This window comes from Zingiber officinale, chromosome 3B (assembly GCF_018446385.1).
Source record: "Zingiber officinale cultivar Zhangliang chromosome 3B, Zo_v1.1, whole genome shotgun sequence".
In the NCBI taxonomy this organism is placed as follows: Eukaryota; Viridiplantae; Streptophyta; class Magnoliopsida; order Zingiberales; family Zingiberaceae; genus Zingiber; species Zingiber officinale.
This window is the reverse complement of record NC_055991.1, coordinates 120,931,077-120,957,642: the sequence shown is the minus strand read 5'-3', so window position 1 is coordinate 120,957,642 and position 26,566 is coordinate 120,931,077. Positions and strand designations below refer to the sequence as shown.

The window sequence follows — 26,566 nt, the reverse complement described above, 5'->3', positions numbered from 1 at the left end:
ATCATTCTATTCTTAGTGTGGATGTCTTGGAGGAGTTGACTAGTATTGATTCCTTTTTTGATATTGATTCATTTCTAGATATTTCTGACGAAGGTGAGTGTGAGGATTATCCTGCAGCTTTAGAGGATATTTCAGACATGGGAGTAGATGTTCATTCTTGTAATTTATTGTCAGATAAGAGAGTTGATTTATGTGTAGGGGATTGCTTAGTAAAAGAACTACCCCAGGGATCGCCAAGAGGAGGAGATTTATGTGTAGGGGATTGCTTAGAAGAAGCACTACCCCAGGGATCACCATCTATTAAGGAGTTACAGCTTGAGTTGAAGCTATTACCTCAACACTTGAAGTATGCTTATTTGGGAGAAAATCAGCAGCTACCTGTCATCATAGCCCAGGATTTAGAGCTAGAGCAGGAGATGAGACTTTTAGAGGTTCTGAGGCAGCATAGAAGAGACATTGGATGGACACTTGCTGATATTCCTGGGATCAGTCCTTCTATATGCATGCATAGGATTTACTTAAAGGAGGATGTGAAACCAGTGAGACAGCCACAGAGAAGACTCAACCCATTGATCCTTGATGTAGTCAAGAAAGAGGTGACTAGACTTTTACAGGTAGGTATCATTTACCCCATTTTTGATAGTAAATGGATAAATCACATCCATGTGGTTCCAAAGAAATTTGGAGTGACAGTGGTAGCTAATGAGGAGAATGAGTTAATGCCCAACAAAGTGAAGAATTCTTGGAGAGTTTGTGTGGACTATAGGAAACTGAATCAAGTAAGTAGAAAGGACCATTACCCTTTGACTTTTATTGATCAGATATTGGAAAGGCTTGCTGGTAAGTCACATTATTACTTTCTTGATGGATATACAGGATATTTTCAGATTTGCATCGATCCAGAGGATCAAGAGAAGACTACTTTCACTTGTCCTTTCTTGATGCTATGCCATTTGGACTTTGCAACACTCTAGAGATTTTTCAATGATGTATGGTAAGTATTTTTTGTGATTTATTAGAGCATTGTATGAAAGTATTCATGGATGATTTTTCTATATATAGTTCATCATTTGATGCATGTCTGGAAAATTTGTCTAGGGTTTTATATATATGCATTGAGACTGATTTGGTACTTAATTTTGAAAAATGTAATTTTATAGTTGAGCATGACATTGTTTTGGGTCATATAATCTCTAGGAGAGGTATTGAGGTAGATCCTGCTAAAGTTAGTGCTATATCTTATTTATCTTACCCCGTATGTGTGCGGGGTGTTCGAGCTTTCCTTGGACATGCAGGGTTCTACAGGAGATTTATTAGAGACTTCAGTCATATTGCTCTTCCGTTGTCTCAGTTGCTTCAAAAAGATATGGATTTTCAGTTTGATCAGAGGTGCAAGGAAGCCTTTTAGAGGTTGAAGGAGGCTTTGATTTCAGCACCTATCATCAGGCTCCTGGATTTGATTCTACCTTTTGAGCTGATGTGTGACGCTTCAAATTTTGCTATAGGAGCAATGCTTGCACAGAGAGTAGATGGAGCACCACATGTGATCTGTTATACTTCAAAGACCTTGGATGCAACTCAAGCAAATTACACCACGATAGAAAAAGAGCTTCTTTCTATTGTTTTTGATTTAGATAAGTTTAGATCTTATTTGTTTCGCTTTCACGTGGTTGTGTTTTCTGATCTTGTAGCTTTAAAATTTCCCCTCAAGAAGTCGGATGCTAAGCCAAGATTGATTAGATGGATGCTTTTGCTCCAAGAGTTTGATTTGGAGATACAGGATAGGAGTGGTAAGGAGAACTTGGTTGTAGACCACTTGAGTAGAATTGAGGGAGATATGGATCACACGGCTACTGATGATGATTTTAGAGATGAACATCTTTTTCAGATGTATGGTGAGTCACCTTGGTATGCAGATCTAGTAAACTTTTTAGTAGCTCATGTTTTTCCAGCACAATTTTCAAAAACTCAAAAGAACAAATTAAAAAGTGATGCAAAATATTATGTGTGGGATGATCTTTACTGGTGGAAATTTTGTAGTGATCAGATCATTAGGAGATGTATTCCTGATTTTGAGTTCTAGTCTGTACTTTCATTTTGTCATTCATCTGAGTGTGGGGGATATTTTGGACCTTAGAGAATTGCTAGAAAAGTTTTAGAGTGTGGTTTGTATTGGCCTACTCTTTTTCGTGATGCCTATGTTTTTTATAAATCATGTGATAGGTGTCAACGAACTAGGAACATAGGACCTAGGAATGAAATGTCTCAACACTATATGTTATTTTGTGAGATTTTTGATGTATGGGTATTGACTTCATGGGTTCATTTCCTATCTCTTTTGGATTTTTATATATTTTATTGACAGTTGATTATGTTTCCAAATGTGTGGAGGTCATCCCCACCAGGACTGATGATTCTTCAGTTGTTGTTAGTTTTGTCAGGTCACATATTTTCTGTAGGTTTGGAGTGCCCAGGGCGATCATTAGTTATCAAGGGACACATTTTTATAACAAACACATGAAGGCTATGTTGAGCAAATATGGGGTTTCATATAGAGTTTCTACTCCTTATCATCTCCAGATAAATGGGCAAGCTGAGGTGTCTAACAAAGAAGTAAAGTTAATTCTTGAAAAGACTGTGAGGCCTGACAGAAAAGACTGGAGCAAGAGATTAGATGATGCATTGTAGGCTTACAGGACTACTTTCAAGACTCCTATAGGGATGTCTCTATATAGGATGGTGTATGGGAAAGCTTGTCATCTCCCAGTGGAGATTGAACATAGGGCTTATTGGGCATTCAAAGCTTGCAATTTTGATGCTAGCACAGCTAGAGAAGAGAGGAAATTACAACTTTAAGAACTTGAGGAAATAAGGCTAGAGGTATTTGAGAACTCACGAATTTACAAGAAAAAGACCAAAAATTTTCATGATAAGTGCATTGTGGGTAAGAAATTTCATATTGGTGACAAAGTGCTTTTGTATAGGTCACGACTCAAATTGATGAAAGATATGTTGAGATCTCGTTGGAAAGGTCCATATGTGGTAACTAATGTTTTTTCTTATGGAGCTATTGAGTTTAGGGAGGAGTCCACCGGCCGGATATTTAAAGTTAATGGGCATAGACTCAAAATATTCCATGAGAGTGGCAATGGAGAGGTGATGCAAAGGATGAGCACCATTGGTGCTATCTACCCAATTAAAGGGGAGTTTGTTCGAACTTAGTTTTTCTTTTACTTTTACATATATTCATGTTTAGTTATTTCAATAAATTCTTTGTTTGCAAATAATAATTTTGGTTTAGATGAATAAATTCTTTACTGTAGGAAGTTTAGTTTTAATCTTCGGAATAAGGAAATGGTACCCCCTTAGCATTTTTCTATGATATGTTAGAAATGGAGGATGTTAGTGATTTTTCAATTGTTAAGTTTTAGGCTTAATGTCATGATTGGACTCTTAATTGTCTTGAGATTACTATTTAATAATGGACACTAGAATGAAAGATTGAAATGATACTTTTTATCTAGTGAATTTTGAGCCTTCATTTGTGTGATGCACTTATGTTATTGTAACTCTAGAACTTACTTTGATTCTTTCAAAACTATTAGTCAATGGGTTGGATTACATTTATGAAAGTTAATTTTTTATCATTTCAACACTAAGTCTTGTTATTTTTCTTGTTGCCATCATATCTTTGTTATCTTCTCATTTTTGAATTCTTGGATATGAATACAATAGATGTTATGTGATGGATTCTTTGGTTGGGATGGGCAAAGGTTTAAGTGTGGGGGCAGATATGCTAGTTCTTTGTGCTGAATTTGTGGTTTGGAAATTGTGAGCTGAAGTTGAATATTATTTTTGAGATAGTGGAAATAATTGGTGCATTGAATTGTTTAGGAATTCAATAGTGTGCAGTGTTTAAATTTGTGAAGTTTATCAGTGCAAGTTTCTGTTTAATAGTTGTTGTGGGTTTAAGCAAGGATGGTTGAATTCTCATATTAATGCATAAGAGGAAGAAATTTTGCAACTGATTGAATTAGTGACAGAATTTGGATTTTGGAATTGTGATATGTTATGTCAATAATTCAATAGCTCCTCAAGTATTCAGTATCTCCTCAAGTGGTGAGTTTTAATGTATACTTGGTATCAATGATGTGCTAAGATCTAGAGGTAAATGAAGAACAAGTGTGGGAAGTTGTACAGTGAGCTGAGCTAGAAAGTTAAATCAGTCTAATGCTGGGAATTTCAGAGACAGGAACTTAACCAATGAGGCTATAGCTAATGGAATGAAGCTGAGTTGCTCTTTGTGCAGAAATGAGGTACAAAAATAGAAATGAAGTGAGGGCAGAAATGCAAAAATGTGCGAGAATTGCAAAAGGCTTAAAGCTGACCAATGTACTAATTCCATATCAACAACTTTAAATTCAATGAGGAATTTAGCGAAGATCTTGTACTTTATGTAACAAATGGTTTCTCGTTTCATTCCATGCCTTTTTCAAGCTGAATTTTACAGAATCTGAAGTATCAAGTTGTTCAAAATATTGAGGAAAATTGGAAAACAGTGATGTTGATCTGCTGGTAATTTGATCATTATGGATCAAAATTCAGAATTTAATTGATGAGTACCATTCAACTCATTAAGCATTTGAAGATGGTATCCTAAGCTCTGAAAAGTTGAAGTTGGGCAGCAGTGAAGAAATTTTAAGAAGTTGATTAGCTGTTTCTGATAGTGTTATTGTTTATGTGAAGGGGGTGCTGATTTTCCTGTAATGAAAAGAATAAGAAATTGATACAACTCTAGATTGAAGACCTATAAAGCTGTGAAATGATGTGTTAACAGTACTAAGTTGTGTAGTTTGGTTTCTAAATCACACAAAATGGAATCACTTTCCAGCTAAACAAGCGAGGAGAACTAATTAGAGATGAAGAAAAGTTATAAGAAGATCAAGAGTTCAAGCTAGAATCTGGCAATGCAGTAAGGAATATAGTTCCTAAAATGTGGGTGGTTGTACCAATTTGAGCTTTCTGATAAGTAAACGAGTGAATTCAAGCTTGCATTAATTTGATACTTAATGGAACAATCTAGAGGGATTACATATCAAAGCTTGATTTGAAGTACTAAGGCGATTATAAATCAAAACTGATGTAAAGACAGAGTTTCAAAATCTGTTTGGATGTTTAAGCTGAGATGGAATCCAAATAATATCCTTGAAGATGAATAGAGAAGTAAAAAACCATTCTGATCAGTATGTTTAGCAGAGTTTTCAACAATGAACTGGTCTCCTCAATTCTCAACCATGTGTGATTCAAGCAACAACAACTCACTGGATTCAGAAATTAAAGTTCAGTAGCTAATGATTTCTGTGTTAATGGACTTGTTAGTGAGGTTAGAATCAAATGAAATAGTAGTTGTAAGGAAGTTCAATGGAGTTAGAAATTTTAGTAACTATGAAAATCATTTCTGTATCATTTTGTAAAATGAGTTATGACAAGCTAGAGCTGCTGAAATCGGGAAATTTTTGGAGGATGAATTGATAAGGATCTTAAGAAGCCAGATGAAAAGGAATTGAAATATTTTTGGTGGCTAAATGATAATTAGTTGACATGAAGTCAAGAAGCTGTGCAGATATTCAGAAATCTGTACCTAGCTGTGTTGATTGGAGTTTATAGCCATCTGCTCACTCAAAAATTGAAAGCTAGCCGTTTGTAGAATCTTGTTAAATGATGATCTTGCTACTCCATAGTTTACAAGATTTTTAGACTGAGAATTGGATACAAATCAGAAATACAAAACAGAAATTGAAAACCTATTCTGCAGTTTGTGTCTGGTTACTGAATTTGTAGCTAGTGGGAGTTCAAATTCAAGTTGAATTTTTCTTCCACTATTTAGATTTGAAGAGTATTTAATTGGTACCAGTCCTGAACATAAGTTTCTGAAGAACAGATGTAGAATTCTTAAATAAAACAGAATGTAGTAAGGAAAAGGTGAAACAGAAGCAAGTCAGATTTTGAAACAAATCAGGAATTGGAAGCTGAAACTGCTGATTAGAATTTCTGTATCCAATAGTTAGACTGAGCTTTAGATTTGTAATTAAATTTGGTTCAAGCTCGAGTTAAGGAAATTTGTTAGCAAAATGATTGAAGAATTGAAATGAAGTAGCTTGAGTTTAAAGGGAGATCAGTAGTAAGCTTGAATGCAAAAATTGCAGAGTTACAGAATCTGAAACTTGAAGCTGATTTACAGAAATCAGAAATGAAATTGGAAATCAATGGTGAAGATAATTGAAGAGATGAAGGAATAATAGGTTCATGAGCTAATGAATAAATAAAATAATTGGAAAAGAAATTTGAGGTCAATTTTTGGAACTGGAAATATTTAAGACATAACAAGCATAATTGTTTCAATGCTGAGTAGTGCAGATTTGTGCCAAATTCTGTAAAGGCTAAGAATTGAAGTAAAAAAAAAAGTATACTTTAATTGAGAGTAAATGGAATGTTTTTCTAGGCTCATAACTAAGTGAATCAAGCTAATTTTAGAGCATGGAAAGAAAGAAATCAACCTGCACTATACAGAGTTTCTGAAATAAGTTTACTGAAATAGACTGGAAACTGAAATGTGGGACCATTGGAGATGTATTTTGAGGTGAGAAAGGAAGAAGAGAAGTAGGGGAGAGTGGCCGGAATCCAATATATAGCATGCTCTTGTACCCATTGTTGGGACCTAGACGTCCGCTAGAGGGGGGTGAATAGCGTCTCACTCAAATCGTCGCTTCCTACAATGGTTAGTGTGCACAACGGAAATACAAGATAAACACTAACAATAGAAAGCAAACTTAACACGTTGATTTAACGTGGTTCGGAGATAAAGCTCCTACTCCACGGCTGTCCGTAAGGTGGACGATCCCGATCCGTCGGTGGATGATTCCCCGGAGAACTTCCGGCTAGCTCGCGTAGCTCCTTGTGGGTGGAGAAACCTCGCCACAACCTCGTACAAGCACGCTAGATCACTTGGGTACTTGGAGACTTTAATTAGGGTTAACCACCACTAATTTTGTCAACTTCAACCAAGCTCCAATGCTTGGTTATATAGGCCACGGGTTAGAAAACCTCGCCTACCAGTCGACTGCCAAAACATGCAGTCGATTGCCCTTCGTGGAAATTCAACCGTTGTAGCTCAACGGCTCGATACCAACCCTCTGTTCGCTACCAGTCGACTGCACCAGTCGACTGATAAAACCACCAGTCGACTGCTACAATACTGCTACAGTCCCGCTACAGTACTGCTACAATAAACCCTAATTTTGGGATTTTACCCCGAGTACATTCACTCAGCACTCGTTCTCGCCCGACCAACCTAGACCTAGCCTTCTAGCCTCCTCCATCAGCCTTGCGTCCCTCGAATGCCTCCCCATACTTCACGTCTTGCCTTCTGGAGCTTTCATCGGCCTTGTCATTGTTGTCGGGTCTTCCTTTGCCAAGAGGTCGCACCTCCGGTACTTCATCCATTGTCAAGTCACACTTGGACTTACGTTGCCAAGACTAGCTTGGACTTACACCGCCAAGACTCATCCTTGGACTTTCCTCCTTTGCCAAGATCACACTTGGACTTACGTTGCCAAGACTACATGCTTGGACTTACACCGCCAAGACTCACCATTGGACTTTCCTTGTTGTACCTGTATCCTGCACACTCACAATGCATATCAAATACAACAATAAACCTAACTTAAACCTTTGCCCAAACATCAAAACCTAGGGTACCCAGATTGCTCCAACACCCATATCTTCCACTAACATTTGAACTAATTCTTTCTTATCTTTGTTTGCTTTTAATTAAAACTCCGAGTAAAGTTGCTCATACCTTTTCTACCTTCATAAGGTGATTGATATCCATGATCATAGTGGAGAGTATAAGATAAGCAAGTATATGGTAGTGCAAGAGGCATGAGTAGCTTAAGTGCCCTCTACCACATATCACATTTTGAATTAGAATGAGAGCCATAAAAATCTTTATCTTGTGAGGGTAGAGTGCTATCATTTTCAATTCGTTCATGAAAGATGGAAAGTAGTATGTTGTTAATCGAGAATTAAATTTGATGTCCATGAATGCTTGAGTTTTGGAATTTGACAATCTTAGATGTTTTCCTTTTCTATTCTCTAATCATGTTGAGGAATGTGTTTAGGGGGGTACCATTAAGTAGATTCTTTAGACTTCTTGACTTGCATGAAACATGCAAGAATAAGTGTGGGGGATTTTGATAGATGACTTATTGGGCACATCATATTGATAGCTATTGTATAATTTTTTGGGAGCTAATGTTTTGATAAATCAAATTGTTAGGTGGATTTACAAATCATAGAATATTTGAACTTGATTTCGTTTATTGCTTTATATTCATGATTTTTGCTTCGTTTTTGTAGGAACTCAATGGGGTTTATGGAGCAAGGGATTTGAGCTTATTTGAGGAGATATTGGGTTTGTGTAACTAAGAAGAGTAGCTAAGACCATGTAAACCAGCTAGACCCAACCCAAGCCATGTGACCCAATCTAATGTGATCAGCCACGGTTAAACCCGAACCAAGCACTATTCACTGGTTCGATGCAGAGTTTAAAATGCGAAGCCGGCACAATGAACAATGGCTTGTGCTATTGTTCACTGTGCCATTTTTGCGATCTTCACATGACGATGCAAGTTTCGTTCCACATTCCAGATCTGAGATCCAATTCCATCATTGGCGGTGAGTTCAGAGCCATCCGACGATTAGCGATCGAGGAGCTAGGGCGCAACAAAGGGAGTTTCCCTGTTCATGATTTTGAATTCTGCGATCATCATCCAACCGCAGATTAGAGAGAGTTCCCTGATCTGATGCTTCCATCGTCAAACGGAGGTGTTGGCGGAGTTTTCTTGATTCTCCCGATTCCATTTCATCTTCGCATTCATCCACAACTTCGGAATCTATCCGAACAAGCGATTCCGGATTTCATTCCCCTGTTCTTCGCACGCTTCTAAATTCAGTCAATTGTGAGCTCAAAGGGAGTTCTCCAGGAGCTATGAACGACGTCTGAGTTAGCTGGGAGTTCAGAATCTCGCTACCGATTGCTTGATGGGAGTTTTCTAATGACATTTCTGTGTGACGGCAGAGAGAGGGGAGAAGATTGATGAACTGAGTTTGTGGAATGTTTACGTAACCTAGATTCTGGATTTAATTGTTAGATCTAATGCTAGAAATTGTTTTCTATTTAATATGATCACAACTCCATTTGATTCTGACAATGACAAGTAGTTGTAGCTAGAAATTTTGTTTTAGTATTTCATTTGAGTTTGCAATTCAATTGCTCATCAATTTGATTCTGTGCTTAAGTTTAAGATCTGTTTTATTGCATCTGAAACTTTGATGATGAAGTTGAGTTTAGCAATGTTATGGCAATAATTTTGCACATTTACTTGTAAGACTGATCAAGCTTAATAAGATTAGCATTTGGGTGACATAAGAATTTTAAGCTAGGGATTGATAAATTTCACTTTCAAACAGAAAATCCAAACAAAAGAATTTTATATTTGGAATTTACACACATTTTCTAATTATCCTTAGAAAATATAACTCAGGACTCTTTACTACATCTCTTTTCTTGAGTTTTAATAGTTTCCAATCTTTATTAATTTTGATGTGCCTAGTGGCATGCCAAAAGGACCACATCAGACATCCAGATTGTTAGGGATGTAAATGAACCAAACGGTTCGCGAGCTATTCGGAGCTCGATTCGGTAAAAAGCTCGTTCGAGTTCGTTTGTTTATCTTATCGAGCCGAGCTCGAGCTCGATTTTGAGCTCGACAGTTTTATCGAGCCGAACTTGAGTTTAAGGATATTCGACTCATGGGCTCGTGAATATGTTCGCTTATAGGCTCGCGAGCCAGAAAAACGAGTCTTAAAATGAGCCTTAAACCGAGCCAAAAAACAAGCTCTAAAACGAGCTAAAAAAACGAGTTCTAAAATGAGCTTTAAAATGAGCAAAAAAATGAACTCTAAAACGAGCCAAAAACGAGCTCTAAACGAGCCCGAGCTCGCTTAACGAGTTATGCTCGTTAACTTTGATAATCGAGCTAATAACGAGCCGAGCTCGAACTATTCGTGAGCTTGATAATTCTAAAACGAGCCGAGCTCGAGCCTTGTGATAAAAGCTCGGTTCGAGCTCGAGCCGAGCTCGAGCCCGAATATGACTTAAATGACCCGAGCTCGAGCCTAATACTATTCGATTCGGTTCGGCTCGTTTATATCCCTACAGATTGTCATCCAGGTACTCACGGTTCAAATCTCAGTTATGACGTATTTATAAGATTTTTTCTCTAAATAGGGGGTGTAACTAAAAGATGTTGAGCTTCTGGATTGTCCGTCGCGTGCGCTTCCCGATTTATCCTGTTTATCCTGATGACTAGTAGAAAATTTTCATAAGACTAGATCGACCATCTCAAGAATAATCAATGAATCTAATTAAAATTATCATTTTTAGTAATGATTTTATAGGCGTCGTTTTGATGGAATAATTTGGGGCGTCCTGTTCATTTTTATTTTTATTTTCATTGAATTAATTTTTATATTAAATTTCTTTGGACCAAATTATTCCATCACTGCGGCAATAGGTGGAACCATCACCCTAGCGGCCCCCTGACCCCGGTCCCACAAGATTTCAGAGGAAGTAAATCACTGTTAATGCTGGGCAGGATAGATAACTGGGGGTAGAAGGAATTTTTGACACAGCAAACTAAGATTTTATCCCCGAGTGCAACTGACGATCTTCGACCCCATGACTTCAGTGACAAGCTATATGCACCTAATCAATTGATCCAGCCCGTGGGGGCAAATTATTCCATCACTGCGCTAACCCCGTTGAACGACTTCGTTCAGGTCTCCGCGCAATGTCGTTTTTGCCTCATTTCTCCAAATCTTGAAGTTGGAATCTATCCCGATTCGTGGCCGCGTGGAAGTCCAAGTGGCTCCGCAATGGAGGATTGAAGAAATGAGGGTCGGAGAATTTCCACACGTCCAGCCAATTGTCGCTCGGTGGCGAAGGGAAGGAAGATCCGAGAAAAATGAGGATCTAGCGATGGAAAAATAAGATCTCCAGTTGTTGCGATTGATTACGTATGCATCATCTAGAAGCCGTGTGACTGACTATTGGGCTTGCGGTGGTTCGACTCCACAGCCGTCAACACCACCGTAGCGATCAAAAGCGCGGAGCTTTAATTCTTGCTTTCCGTCCATCGTTCCTCTTCCTCTCCTCTCGCAGCTCACTCATGGTCCCTGATCTGTTCCAGGACGAATCCTCCGTCCTCAGCAGCCATTTCACCTTCTCTAATCCGAAACCGCGCAGAGGCGGCGATGGGGGAGACGGTAGGGACGGAAGCGATTACATGGCGTGGGCTGAAAGAATCAAAGCCAATCGCGGCGGGTACTTCGACCGATCCCACGGCCGCAGCGTCGGCGCGTGGACCCGGAGAAGTACCGCGACGCCGTTGATGAGCAGCAGCCCCCCGCGATACGTCAGGCACGGGTGGTTGTCGGCGGATCAGGCCGAGGACGACGATGGCTACGGTACTTCCTCGCCGACGCTGTGGAAGAACTCCGGTAATTCTCCCACGTGGCACAGCAGGCGCGCGGGCCCCACGGCGAGAGCTCAGGAGATCGCTCGGTACCGGCAGGAGATGCTGGAGCTGGTGAGGGGGCTGCCGGAGTCGGAGTACGAGCTGTCGTTGAGGGACATGGTGGAGGATCGAGGACTGCTGGTGGAAGGAAAAGAGAGTAAAGATGAAGGGGAGGAGAAGAGCAAGATGCAGGGGAAACAGAGCACGGCGGCGACTGGGGGTCTCCTTCTCGGGATGCGCTTCCCCTTTTCTGTCGGAGATCGGAGGAAGCGGCTGAACAAGAGCGGTTTGGGCGGAATCGGAAGCAGCAGCACCAGCAGCAACAGCTCCACCGGCAGCAGCAGCAGCAGCAGCTCCACCACCGCCGCCGCCGCCATCACCGCCTACAGCAGAAGCAGAAACAAACAGTACTGTTCTTTCTCAACTCTCAAAATCTAGTAAGTAATCTTGCATCTTCCAAAACAACCACTGAAAATCTTGCGTTGGATTCCAGGAGAACGGGCAACTGCTACTGTTTCTTCCAGAGGAACGCAGCTGGAGACATGGATTGAAGGAGCTCCCTGTTTGACTGTTGGATGCCATGATTATGGCTGTAAGTTCTTAGGTGTTTTGCCTTATAGAGGCAAGTATTGTGAGCTTAAAATGATATGTAAAATAATGTAGAAATTATCAAAGAAAAAGTTGCATCAGTGGCACAGTTTGAGCATCAATTCATAGTTTCAGACATCTATCTTTCAGAAACCCAATCGAATCAGCAAGAAGTTCGATCGATCTATGCTAGAGAGCACTATAACCCGGAGCTAAATAGCCACAATTAAATCGACAAAAGGTTTAGACAAACTTGTAGTTTATTGATTCCAAACTGATTTGCAAATCAAAGTAAACTAAGATAGAGCTGAAGTTGCCAACTAGCTTCTAAAAGGAACCAAAGGACCGGAAGAGAGGGCGAGGAGGTTAAGGATTGTAATATCTTAGAATTTCATTCAATTATCTAATTATTGCACGAGTAAATAGTGCTAAAATAATCCCATGAACTCTAACTACCCCAACATGAGTTTAGGGAATGATCGAATGGTAATTTGTGATAAGGCTAAAATAGGATACAAATTGAAACTTGAGAATAAGGCTTTAATACCTTTATTATATAGGGTTCCACCAAAATGGAAGATTGGATAACGAAAATGGAAGATTTTTACACCTGGGTTCCAAAATCCATTGTATCATCCTTTTAGATCAATTAGGACACATCAACGAATAAGAAAGGATAAATAGTTGTAATGGAAAAACAATACTTACTAATTGTGGTCAAATTTAACCATATTATTTTGATATATTAAAAATGTAGATAATTATAATAATAGTGTATATTGTAATTGATCCGGTGGTAAAGGGGGGCCGTCCAGCAGGAGGTCAAGGTGGTCAACACCTTGTAAGCGCTCGACCGGGCGAATCACCTCCCCGATCGGCGGAAAGCCGACCCGGCATCTCGACAGCTCGACTCGAGTCGGGTCCGAGTTCTTGACGCCCGGCGAGTGACTAGCACTACTTAAACAGCACGGGACGAAGGCTGAGCGGTTTTCATCTCGACCGAACAGGAACCATGGCCACCGAGGTTCTCCCCGTTCGTACGAGCAGCGCCAGGGTCGTCGTATGATTGGCCGAGCAGATGTCCTGCTCGGCCAACAGCGATGTTAGCCGAGCGGTTCTTCCGTCCAGATTGGTATGAGATAAAAGGGGCAAGTAACTCTATCTTCCTCGAGACAAGTGTCGCCGACAGGCAGCATGGTAGGCGGCCGGATCAGACAGAAAATCGTACGACGGAAGTTTCCACTGTCACGTCAAGGATATGCTCGCGCTATTGAGGTATGACGCCAGACACGCTTTTCTGACACACTCATTACAGGTATATTTTGAGAAACGTGCACGTCTCGGTAAGCGTGCACGCGCCTTCAGGGAGCCCTATATAAGGACCTCAGACTCCAACGGAGGTATGCGCTATTCACCATTGTAGCTACAGTTCTCGTCACTCTCTTTCGAGTTCTTGCCGCCAGGAGCTGACTTGAGCGTCGAAGGACCGCCGCCGGGATCCCCTTCCAGGCTCGGTTTTGTGCTTGCAGGTTCTCGCCGGAGATCTATGTCAGAGGGCCACACGGAGTCAACGAGAGCGCCACGTCCCCAGCCACCATTGACTCAACACTCGGACATGATCAGTAATAAAAGTTGATTATGTTTATCTTAAGTATCCTTCACAGTCCGTTACCAAGTTATGTGGAAAAAGATAAATTATAAGGTCAATTTATAGCCGACCACTAAGTGGCTAAAGAATAACTTTAAGGGTGCGTTTGGTTCAAGTCATCATGTATAACCTTGGTTATGTGATTACCAGGTAATCACATAACCAAGGTTATAAGGAATAAAACATAACCAAATGTTGTTTGGTTCAACTTAGGTAATGCAACAAAAACTTGTTTGTTTGAAGGTTTTAATGAATACCCTACTTTAATATTTTACCGTATTACCCTCAGTTACAACACTAACTATACATAATAATAATAATATTATTATTATTATTATTTATTTATTTTTTTTTTAATGTTTTTTTACTTTTATTTTTCTTGTATATTTTTTTACTTTTTTATGTGTTTTTTTATTTTTTAATGTTTTTATATTTTTATATTATTTATATTTATATTTTTTTACATTTTTTTAATTTTAATTTTTATTTATTTTATTTTTAAATTTTTATAATTTTTTTTTTAAAAAAAATTTAATTTTTTTTTTATTTTTTTAAAAAATTTAAATTTTTAATTTTTTTTTTAAAAAATAATTTTTTAAAAAAAAATTAAATTTTTTTAAAAATTTTTATAATTTTTTAAAAAAAAAATTTAAATTTTTTTAAAATTTTAAATTTTTTTAACATTTTTAAAATTTTTATTTTAATTTTTTTTTTTAAATTATTTATTTTTTTAAAAAATAAATTTTAAAATTTTTTAAAACATTTTTTTATTTTTTTACATTTTTTTATATATTTTTTTACATTTTTTCTCTTTTTTTCATATTTTTTCTTATCGGAGGGTATTTTTGGTAAAAAAAATTCGTTAACCCCGGAATCAAGAAAAACCTTAGTTTTATGAGGTTTTCCGATTCCGGGCTACATGACCCTTTTGCTGACGTGTCGGGCATGAAACATTACTTGAGAATCATCGAATACCTAAACCAAACAAGGTTTTTGTTGATAACCTTGGATGGATAACCAAGGTTATCAAGAATAACCCCGAACTAAACGCACCCTAAGGGAGATAAGTAATAGTGCACATGGAGCCAGAATGAGTTGTAGATTTTTGGAGGAATTTGAATGACTCTACGACATAGAGTATTAAATGTTTGCTATTGTAATCATGGAAATTTTGTGTTCAAAATTGGCTTGATGGCCTAGGTATGTAGGATTAAATGGCATAAATTAAGCTAAAGGAGTTTGATGCATTTAGTGTTTTAGCGTCCTTGAACAAGATGCAATAGAGGACATAAATCATTGGTTGAATAACATAGAGTGAGCTCGGGAATTTTGGTGAGGATCTAGATTCAGAATCTTGAAGACCTAAAAACAGAGCTATATGAAAGGTTATAAGAGTGAATGCAAGCGTATGTAATAATATATTGAAATCACATTGATTTTTTATAATGAAATTATATTAATTAAAATATTTTAGTATTAAAATATTAAAATAGAGTCATTAGGATAAAGTATCTTATTTTTTAAAATCTGAATTATTTGAATTTTTGAAAATCCGAATTATTTGAATTTTCGAGTTGTCACCTTTATGTTCAGAATACAAGGGTGACGCTAGAGAATCCCAGCAACAAACTACTGTAACGAGCTTTCCTATGAAAAAAATTAATTTAATTTAATATTATACTTGTCTTAGTAAAAAAAACTAAGAAAAATATATTTTTTAATATTGTCGGCCTAAAATATTTATACAAGCTTCTTTGATCATAGTGTTATCAATTATAAGATGTGGGACTAAAGATAACTATATTTTTTTATATAAAACAACCAGAGAAATTAATGATGAGAAAAATTCATAATAATACGCCGCAGCTGAATCTCGAACTCTAGATCACTGATTGTTTCGCTTGTGGAATTACTAATACATCTTGGAATTATTTTTAGCGTGAATAGAAAAAAGGATATTAACGTAAATTCATTTTAAGTTTCACCAAAGTTAGTTAGTAAAAGGGGAAGATTTTTAATAAAATAGTAAGATATATATATATATATATACTTTAACTTAATCTAAATATAAAGCATGATTATATTAAAATACTCTTTTTATCTATTTTATTAAAATTTTATAATAGTTATAATTATTATAATTATGAATTATGACTACTATATTAATCATTTTAATAGGGATGTAAATGAACCAAGTCGCTCATGAGCTATTCGAACTTCGATTCGATAAAAACTCGTTTGAGCTCATTTAATTGAGGTTGGTTAAGATAAACAAATCAAACTCAAGTTTTATAATATTCGGCTTGTTAACTCGTAAATATATTCATTAAGCTCATAAATAAACTTTTAAATAAAAAATAATAATTTTAATATTGAATTTATAGATTTTACACTCTAATTATGAAAACAAATATATTAAATTTATCTATTAGAAAAAATTATAAATTTTAATAAAAAAAATTATAATTTTCTCTTAATATATAATTTTATTTTTAATGAATATTTAAATTTATAATTTATATTTATTAAATTCGTTTAGACTCGATAAAAATTCGAATAAACTTTGTGAGCCATGAATATATACATTAAATAAAGTTCGAACTCAGTTCGATTATAAATGAGTCAAACTTAACTTAATTACAATTATTTCAACTTGAGCAAATCAAACAATTTTAACATGATAAAATTGTTTTTTGGATATATATAGCATTCCATTGAAATGTTAAGCTATTCAAATCAGAAACGGCAGGCGGTTTCTTCGTTCGCTCGATTAATTAATAAAGTTTTAAGGTGAAGAAGACAAATTTCTTTCTATATGAATTCTTTAACAAACCTTGACCAAAGTGTTTATGCATATATCCCACAGCAGAGGATAACCCCTTCATATAGAATAGAGGCTAAACATGATGCATCACAAATAAGAACATTGTAACACATTCTGACAAGCATATTCAGTACGATGCAGCTACAAACTGCTTTCTGAAAGCAAAGCACATGCTGGCAAACTAGTACAACAACATCGAAATATCTGTTCCCGATCCCCTAAAAACAACTAGGCATGACTAAATAACAGCAAAAGGCACTTGAGAAGGACTTCTCTTTTCTTTTTTATTTCAGAGAAAGCCAACCATATTAGTGAAGAACCAGACAACCTTCTGTAAAGTGAGGCGCAGCAGACACTGTAGTTGAAGACTGATATGGAGTTCCTTCGTTCTTTTCCACGGCAGCCGTTTCCTTGGACTCCACTAAACCTATGGCCTCAAAGATGTAAGCTTCGACTTCTTCAAACCTTTCTTCAGAAAGGGAGACCTCAGACAGTAGTCTCCAAGCGTAGTCCTCGGATGCCTCTTCATAATCTTTCTTCCGCTTTAATACCATGTGTCCACTTATCTCCCAAACAGCAGGATTTACTTGAGTATCTAATAGTTCCTGGCTGACTTCTCCTAGGGCCTGTTTCTCAGCATAGCACTGCGAGGTTGGAAGAATAAGATTAATCAGCAACACATGATTCTTTGTAACTACATCTATTTCCTTGAAGTATCTATCTAAAGAGCATACTTTGATATAGGTAATAGGTAGGAATAATGTTTATCAACAGCCACATTAAGTGTAGGTGGACCCAACGACTTAGATATGCAGAGGTTCATATTAACCATGTACTTTACTTGATTCGTGTATTATGCCAACACCACAAGTAATGGATAAAAGGCTAGTTCTACAAGCAACCTGGACAGATTTTCAACCAAGAATGAGGAATTCAAGCCTTACCACTGCCATAATACCAAATGCACATCTCTATCCAAAGATTTAAGTTTCATTCAACGGGTTCCACTATTTGAATGGTATATAATGAATCAGGATCACTCTAGAAGTCCTACATTATCAGTGTCCAATTCACAAACCAAATGTACAATACTCCTATAAAAGAGTCACCAGCTGCTAATGAGTGGATCAAAACTATATAACTCAAAAGTAGCTCTAACAGCTATATGATCAGTCAAAGATTAATTAGGTGAAAAATATCTCCTTTTCTTTTCTAGGGCCATGCATTAGCTGGTGGATCCTCATGGTATATGACTGTTCTTTATTTCTCAACAAGTATCAACATGGGTAAGACATATTAACATGCATAGAGAAGAGTTTAGAATCAAAAGCACTAGATTATACGAATTTTATACAACTCCGATTTCTCATCAACATTGTTTAAATAAAATTTGCTTAATGAAAGTGATATCTGAACCATGAATTTGACCCTGCCGATAATTTTCCCCCAAAAAAGTTCATAGGCTGAAGTATATCTGTGATGACCAGGCCCATCTTTTATATCTGATCCGCTAACTATCTTTTAACAGAATGGAAGGGTTGAGAGATGGAAATGGCAATACGAATGGTGAACTCATGTGTGGTTCTGGCTGGGAAAAGAGGAGACAGTAGTGTTGTGAATGGCAAAAAGAGTAGAGAAGAAAATGAAAAGAAGTGGCGAGAGAGAGAGAGAGAGAGAGAGAGAGAGAGAGAGAGAGACTATGAAGATGGGTGGATGAGAAACAGACTTTAGAGATGAGAATGGCTTGGTTGCTGGAAACCAAAGAGGGGGTAGGATATGGTTTGCTGGTAGAAAAGAAGAAAAGAAAAGGAAGAGGAAAAAAGAATGAACCAAAGAGAAAGAAAAAAGAAAAGAAAAAGACGGGGAGTGTGGGATATGGATTTTGATAAGAGGTGGTGTGGCTGCACATTTCCTACAGTGAACAAAGAACGAAAGAAGTTTGAGAGAAAAGTGATCAAATGAAAGAGGCTAAAGAATAGAAAAGAGGAGTTTAGGGTAATTGAAAATTTTGGAAAACAAAGGAAAGATGGATGAATTAAGAAGGGTACCATGTTTAGTTTTAGAGGAAAGAAAAAGGGACTGTTTATTCATCCACTGAATAAGGCCTCTCACCTAGCTTAAAATCATTATGATAACATGTCCCATATTTTATAATACAGATTTTATTGTGTTGGACAAAATTGAGATAGGGTTTCAAAAGGAACATTTTGGACTCTTATCCACAAAGTAAGAGTTAGTCTAGCAAATGAGAATATCATGTCATAAATTTATTTGCTGTAAATGATATGTGTTATGATTGGTGCAGTTTTATACTGGAATAAAACTTGTAATGCAACTAATCTCAAGATGAGCGCTAGTAAGTGAAAGTGAGCGGCAATGAGGGTTATACATTGGTCATGGCCACATGTAAGTGAACTGATATATAGAACTAGTATATGTTATCTAAGTGAAATTAGAAGTGAAAGTCTTATCAATATTAAGTTTCTTGTACGAGGGCTAATTGAGATGTTAGCCTAAACCTAAGGCAAGCAATTGATTGGATCAATTTCATAATATTATGTTTATGCTAGTGGTTCGATGGGTTAATAATTGAGGCGGTAGCCTGAACCTAAGGCAATAGCTAATTGATTGGATCAAATTCATAATATTATGTTTATGATAGTATTTTGAATAATAATACAATTGAATTTTCCAAAAAAGTATTAGTGGCTTCTTTGGTTGAATTTGCAAATATTAAAAGTAAAATCTTATTATTGATGTGAAACTCAATAACAACTCTAATTTACCTGGGGGAAGAGGAAGATCCTCCGGCCTGAATCAGAGATGAGAACATTAAATGGTATGTTGTTCTCTTGAAGCCAGATGCAAGAGCGGGCAACTATATCAGATAATTCCTTCAAAGTGCTCCCTCCTTCATAAACAAGACCCCTCACAGGATAATCGATCAATTTTGAGAACTTCACTCTGCTCTGGGACAAACCATTCCCAATTGGAATCTTCTGAGTAGGCGCTTTCTCAACTGGGAATGGTGTTGATAGGACATAAGCCTGTCATGACAAAGTTGTGTTTGCCAATAAAGTTGCAATTAAATTAATAGTAATGTGTTGTGTTGATCAAATTGAAATTTCAAACATAATTTTCAGGAGAAAGGATAATGAATTAACCTGGAAGTGGAGATGGTTAATGGTGGCAAAGGCACCCAGACTATTATAGCCAAGCCTGAAGTAAGCACTTCCTGCTTCAGCGGCCATATGAAGAGCAAGTAAGAGATTATCAGGATCAATCCTCTGAGGCAAGCAGTCGAGCACACGGGGAATCAGCAAAACATGACCATATTCAATGGGGCTCACCTGTAAAGTGGAAGCTCATTAATATGGATAAGGAGAGGGGAGAAGATATGTGGCTAAAACGAGGACAACATAACAGCAAATTGAGCTCTCACATTGATTGCTACAACACTAGGACTCTTTGCTTCATCTGCAACAGCATGCTCCAGGAACAGCGATTTGCGATCTTCCCCAGCCTCGAAGCGGAACAACACCTCCTCCTGGCCAACCTTGGTGAAGTTAAATTTCGCAGGATCAAAGGGTTGGAGGACACGATCGACCCGGAATTCTGTAGGCCTTTTCTTCAGGTGGCGGCCCTCGTTTAGCTGCGCCACGAAGCCGTACTTTCCAGGAATCACCTTAGTCTCGCATGCGGTGACATCATAACGGAACAGCCCACGGCTCATCCGATCTTCCCACTATGATATTCCAATAACAGTTTCATATAAGTACCAAAAGAGGGGGGGAAAACAAAAATTTCTTAGTTGTTCGAGAGACCTGTCCCAGCAAAAGGGTGTTCAGAAAGAAATCGGAAGGTAATTCATCCGCACCAGAAGAAACTTTAGGACTTGCGTCGTTTTTGAAGGCGTACAGAGGAAGCTTGGACACTGCAAACGATCCCAAAAAAGTTCGGTGAACGCATATGGACAAAAATATAAATATATAAAAAAAAAACAAAGAGGAAAAGAACGTCGAAGACAAATATCAAATCGAAGCGAATTATGTACTATACCAGGCAAGCAGCACTCGCCGAGGCAGTTTCTCCCACAACCACGGGGCTCGCTGGAATCATCCTGGTAGTTGGAGAGCACGGTAGGGACTCTCTTGATCGTAAGCATATTTTTTTTTTTCAATATGTTCCAATCAGAGAAGTAACGCAAGGAAAAGGAAAGACTAAACTAATCTAAGAAAAGGGAAGAAAACGGGAGGGGGGGGAAAGGAAGCAACAGAGAAGCGACCGCCTCCGGCGAGGAAGAGGAGATCGGATGGGCTGCCGCCGGCGGAAGGGAGGGCCCCGCGACCACCGTGCGGGGCGGGACTGCGAACTTTGTCCAAGAAGAGGAGAGGGCGGCGGAGGGTCTCCACCTGGGATGGGGAGGGAGGCGGGCAGAGAAGGCGGTGGGATCCCCACCGGCCGGCTCCAACGTCACAAGCCGTGGTTGCCCTACTCGATCGCGCGCTCGACTGGTTCCCACCGCTCTCTGCACCACCGGTTTCTCTTTCGCCTCTTCCCTTTTAGCCTAGGGCTGTCCAAGGGGAGCAGAACGGCCGTCTATTTATAGAGAGCCGAAAGAAGGAAAAGGGCGAGTCGAGGAAAGGGAAGCGAATATGCGGTTGCAGATGCCTCTCTTGTCTCTCCTCCCTTGCGTTACTTGGCTAATTCTCCTCCTTTTCATTTTTTTTTCTTTTTTATTTTAGCTTGCGAGAGATATGTGGGAAAATAATTACTTGAGCGTCCTTATAAACTCCTAAATACCACACTTATAAATTATTTTTTCTAATTATGATAATTAAAGAATGACATATTAATATATTTTATTTTTTTAAAAAATTATAGCAATGATCCTTAATTATGATAGTAAAAATTGATGAAATCCGCTATCTAACAATCCAACACTGGTCTTATGATAGTAACTCTATTCTATATTAGTCAACTCAATCTTATTCGGACCCAATGAGCCTTAATTAGCAATTATGGTCAGCTGTTATAAAATAGCGTTGATTAATATTCACAAGTAATAACCAGGGACCATATTATAAAAGTTATTAGCTATACTGGTTATAATTTATTAGTAATAATAAAAGTATAGTGTGATCATTACCAAAGATAAAATGTTATTATAATAATATTTATTAATATTGATTATGGATCATAATTAAAGCGTTGAATTACTTATGAATTCAAAAGATAATTTTAAAAAATAAATGTATAATTTCTTTTAGTTCAACTGATTAATTGTGGATCGGATTTTATATCGGCCTAAATTAAAAAATATTATTCAAAATTTTATAGTGAAAAAAATAAATAAATGTATAACGATGGGATGAGAATATTTTTATAATAAATCAAAAAGGAACTTTCTGGGATGATTCCAATTAAAAAGAAAAAGCCGTCCTTAATTTTTTTTTCTTCAAAATAAACGATTTCATAATTAGCTCAGCTATGACCGCATGATAAAAGGGCTATTTGGCGGTAAGTTTACAGCCACCTCGACGGCTTATTTTAGCGGCTGTCGACACACACAAAGGATAAAGGAATATTTTAAAAAATATATATACTTAATTTAGTTATTTAATATATTTAGATCCGTAGTTCAAATTGAATGATATTGGTAGGGGAAAAAATTGATTAGATTCACGTCTATGAAAAAAGATAAATCATAGATTAATTTAAAGTTAACTGTCAAATAGTTAGAAAATTAGAAGAATTTTTCTAAAAAAATATATAATAAAGTTATCCACTTTTAATCAACTGGAGATCATATGAAAAAAATAGCATTCACCTTGGTGCAATGGTAGAGGGTTTATTTAGAATTTTTCTTATTAGCTATTGATCTAAAAATATTAAAATAATGATCTATTACTATGAGTGTTTTTTTAATTTATCTCAGTAATTAAAAAATTTTAATAGAGCTTAGATAATCATCCTAAAATTAATCAGTATAAATTAAGTACAAGTGAAAAAAAAATCATTCACTGAGAATTAGTGCAATCGGTGGGTGTGGCAAATCTTTGTCCTGGAACCAAACGTGTGGGCGCGATAAGCTACAAATCTACCGTGCCAAACTTGTGTCCCTGCTTTCTCTTCAATAATTCGCTTTGCCAAATTGCAGAATTTATTTATTTATTTATTTCGCTTTCGAAGAGAGAAATAAAAGAAAGAAAATTTGTCTCTTTTTCAAGTGCTTTTGTGGTATTTTCTTGCCCACGATGTTTAATATTTGTTACATCATGCGGAATCTCATCGAATCTTCGTCGGCGTAAGAAAATATTAAATTATAGTGGATCTCAGTCAAAGGTGGTGGCTTATGAGATTTTGACTAGGCAAGGTTCCATATTAAATTAATTTTATATTTTTATCAAAAAAACATACCAAACGTTTCTTTTGCACGCTTGTAATTGACTATAATTTTACACTTTTACTGGTAAAAAAGTTTGAATTTACGGCTTTTTCTAAAAAGCGTGCATTGAATACGATATTTATTGAAAGACATATATAATTGTATTCCCGTTTTTATCCCTTCCATCAGACTCCTCTTCTGACTCTCAGACATCCAAATTATATTTTTAATTAAAAATAGTTTTATAATTCAGATGCACATGATCTGATTCTTTCTCTCTCTCCATATCTCTTCCTAATTTTATCAATACGAAATAATCTATATTGATCATAGTTTGTAGAATCATGATCCTACGCAGGATCGATTTAAGGTCAGGATCGGATCGGTCAGGATCGGATCGTAGAATCGTACGATCCTACCAAAAACCCTTAAAATTTTATCATACATAATTAATAATTAGAAAAAATACCTAAAAAACTCATTTACATATAAATAAATAACTAATTTTGTATATATATACAATTATTTACACTCAACACATCAAATTACATTATTACATGTACAAATTTAAATTAACTTGTAATTCAACTATCATTCTCGCATAGTAATAATATTTATATTTTCATATCATAAAATGAAATAATATAAAATATCTATTAACACAATAATAATAATACATACAATGTCAAAAATATTTCCTTGATTTATAAGATAATTCAATTTAAATGTCAACAAAGCATCTAACGTATATAACAGAAGCTATTGAATCCTTTGATTCAAATATGAATGTCGGAAATAATCTTCTAAAGACTGGTTGATGCCACACAATACTAGACATCCAAAAACTTATTATTTTGAGAAAAATAAATGACAGAATATTATTGATAAAAAACTAACACAAAAATAATTAAACATATATTTAAATAATTTAAAACTCTAATAAGATGAAAAAAAGATAATGGTTAAGGATAAACTTTGAAATTTATTAAAGATCTCTGAACGAGCTTTAATTTGATATATTATAGGCCCCGTGGTTCCATCCGAATCAAAAGTTATGACCTCTCAAAGCTTCCACCGATCCTACTCCGATTCTGCTCCGATCCTGCTCCGATTCTACCGATTCTGCTCCGATCCTACCGATCCTGCTGCGATCCTACTGCAAAAACGATTCTGCACGATCCTGGATCGATTTTGGATTTCCGGATCGTAGGATCGTACGATCCTACGATCCGGATCGCGATTTTGCAAACTATGGTATTGACCTTAGGATATATTGATGAAAATATTGAGGATGAAGGTAATCATCTTTTACTATTATAAATATATATGAAATGATCATGAACCTCCTCCACTTATCATACCTCTATGTGTTGTTTAGTGGGTTTGCAAAAGAGTAATTAGGATTTAGGGATATTGTAGAGTTTCAAGAGATGAGTTCAAAGGACAACAGTGATTAAGAACCTTGGTGTTGAAAAATAAATTTCTAACAAGAATGAAATTAGTAGAAGAAAACAAATAAATATTTAGCGATGTATGTATAAATTTACTACTATAAAATAGATTTGTACTGTAAGACCGTTGGCGACTAGCTAAAGGGAGGTAAATAGTCATGACAAATAAAAAGAACCTTTCTCGAATTTACGGCTTAATTAATCTAACACTTGCATAAATAAAATAAATGACGGAAAGAAAAGAGATACGAAAGGATTACTTGGTTATAACCGGGGAGGTTGTTAATCCAAGGAAATTGGAGCTCAGTAAACAATCTCCTTCAAGCAGAGAACCTTCTTATAGCAGTTGAAGTACTCAATTACAGAATAAAATAAAACTAAAATGAATCACAAGTGTTGTTCTGAATCTCTTGGACCAGCCAAGGTTGTATTTATAGCCCTGGTCGGGGCGCTTGGAATGGGATAGAATTCTATCCCCGATGTAACGGTTAAACGCTACATCGATTTGGGTAAAGTTTGGATTTTGGGCGCTCGGAAGGGTTCCGGGCGCTCGGATGGTCCGGGCACCCTGGACTGGTTCTAGGCGCCCTAGACTGGTTATGGGCGCCCTAGATTGGTTCTGGGCGCCTCGGACTGGTTCCAGGCGCCTTGGCCAGGTTCGGGCGCCTAGACCAGGTCGGGATGAGGTCTGGGCGCCCCGACCTGGTCTAGGCGCCCGGACCAAGATGTTGGGATCTCTTCGTACTCGGCTAGAGAGGGGGGGTGTGAATAGCCGCCCCAAATCGCTCGTTTCTTCCTACAATTCGTTAGCGCAGCGGAAAAATAAACTAGAAACGAAAGGAAGAATACAAACCTCAAACAAACCGATGTAACGAGGTTCGGAGATTAGGGCTCCTACTCCTCGGCGTGTCCGTAAGGTGGACGACTCCAGTCAATCCGTCGGTGGATGAGTCCCCGGAGAACCGGCTAATACAAACTCCTTATGGGTGGAGAAACCTCGCCACAACACACTCTTGCAACAGCAAGTAAGGAGAGTACAGAAATACAAAGAAAGACAGCAAGAAATACAACAGTAAGAAAACTCTTGCTTGCCTTCTCTTCGACTGGAAGAAGCAGCAGCTCCAAGCGCCTACAACAGCAGGTGACCCAGCCAAAAGGAAGCTCACGCAAAGCTTCAACGCTTCAAGAACTCAGCAGAGCTCAACAGCAGAAAGAAGAAGAGAGAGCCGCACAGCAGATGCCTCGATCCTTTATACCGCGAAGAAGACAGTGAAGAAACTAGCCGTTGCGTCGCAACGGCTAGAACCGAGGTAGGGATCCGCTGAAATGGAGCCCGTCCATCCCCTTCCTTTCCTTCTCGCGACTGCCTCTCGATCGGTCCACGATCGATCAGACCGACGGTCCGGACCGATCAGTCCGCTTTCGCATCGACGGCCACCTGATCGATCAAGAACTCAACAGAGCTTCTGATTCGATCGGTCACGCGCCGATCAGAAAATATAGACACCGGATCGGTCTCGGTGACCGATCCGAGCTTGGTTTTGCCCAAACCAAGTCCCAAGACTTCCAAACATATTCGGTCAACCTCGACCTATTGGTACTTCATCCCTAGCATCCGGTCACCCTTGACTGCTAGAATTACCAAGTGTCCGGTCAATTCCTTTGACCTACTTGACTTTCTCAACACCGGATGTCCGATCATCCTCGATCCATCTGGATTTTCCTTGCCTGGATTCACTCACCAGGACTTTCCACACCGCCTAACATCCCGCTTAGGACTTTCTCATTGCCTAACATCCCGCTTAGGACTTTTCCACCGCCGCTTCACTCACGTGACTTTCCAACCGCCTAACATCCCAGTTAGGACTTTTCCAACTGCCTGACTTTACTCACCGGACTTTCCAACCGCCTAACATCCCAGTTAGGACTTTCTCACTGCCGGCTTCACTCACCGGGACTTTTCCTGCCAAGTCTCCATACTTGGACTTTTCGCGTGCCAAGCTCCCTACTTTTGCCAAGTCTCCATAC

The 26,566-nt window shown here is 37.7% G+C and overlaps 2 protein-coding genes across 2 annotated transcripts; one reads left to right on the top strand and one right to left on the bottom strand.

Annotated features, from left to right (window-relative positions):
• Positions 1-10,941: 10,941 nt before the first annotated feature.
• LOC121967497 lies at positions 10,942-12,349 on the top strand. The gene is made up of 2 exons (XM_042517765.1): positions 10,942-12,046; positions 12,133-12,349. Exons 1-2 carry the CDS (start codon positions 11,292-11,294, stop codon positions 12,188-12,190), a joined length of 813 nt encoding a protein of 270 aa, XP_042373699.1. The 5' UTR covers positions 10,942-11,291; the 3' UTR covers positions 12,191-12,349.
• Positions 12,350-16,782: 4,433 nt separating this feature from the next.
• Positions 16,783-21,289, bottom strand: LOC121967496 (GDP-L-galactose phosphorylase 1-like). The gene is made up of 6 exons (XM_042517764.1): positions 20,759-21,289; positions 20,524-20,633; positions 20,142-20,444; positions 19,864-20,049; positions 19,486-19,746; positions 16,783-17,343 (listed from the first exon to the last, which is right to left on the bottom strand). Exons 1-6 carry the CDS (start codon positions 20,862-20,864, stop codon positions 17,008-17,010), a joined length of 1,302 nt encoding a protein of 433 aa, XP_042373698.1. The 5' UTR covers positions 20,865-21,289; the 3' UTR covers positions 16,783-17,007.
• Between the last annotated feature and the right edge of the window lie 5,277 nt (positions 21,290-26,566).

Coding starts and splice junctions, on each gene's coding strand:
- LOC121967496 (XM_042517764.1), bottom strand. CDS start 20,864: ATGCTTACGATCAAGAGAGTCCCTACCGTGCTCTCCAACTACCAGGAT. Junction 19,747..19,863: donor TTAACCATCTCCACTTCCAG/GTTAATTCATTA, acceptor TTGTCATGACAG/GCTTATGTCCTATCAACACC. Junction 17,344..19,485: donor GGATCTTCCTCTTCCCCCAG/GTAAATTAGAGT, acceptor CCAACCTCGCAG/TGCTATGCTGAGAAACAGGC.
- LOC121967497 (XM_042517765.1), top strand. CDS start 11,292: ATGGTCCCTGATCTGTTCCAGGACGAATCCTCCGTCCTCAGCAGCCAT. Junction 12,047..12,132: donor AGCAGAAGCAGAAACAAACA/GTACTGTTCTTT, acceptor GTTGGATTCCAG/GAGAACGGGCAACTGCTACT.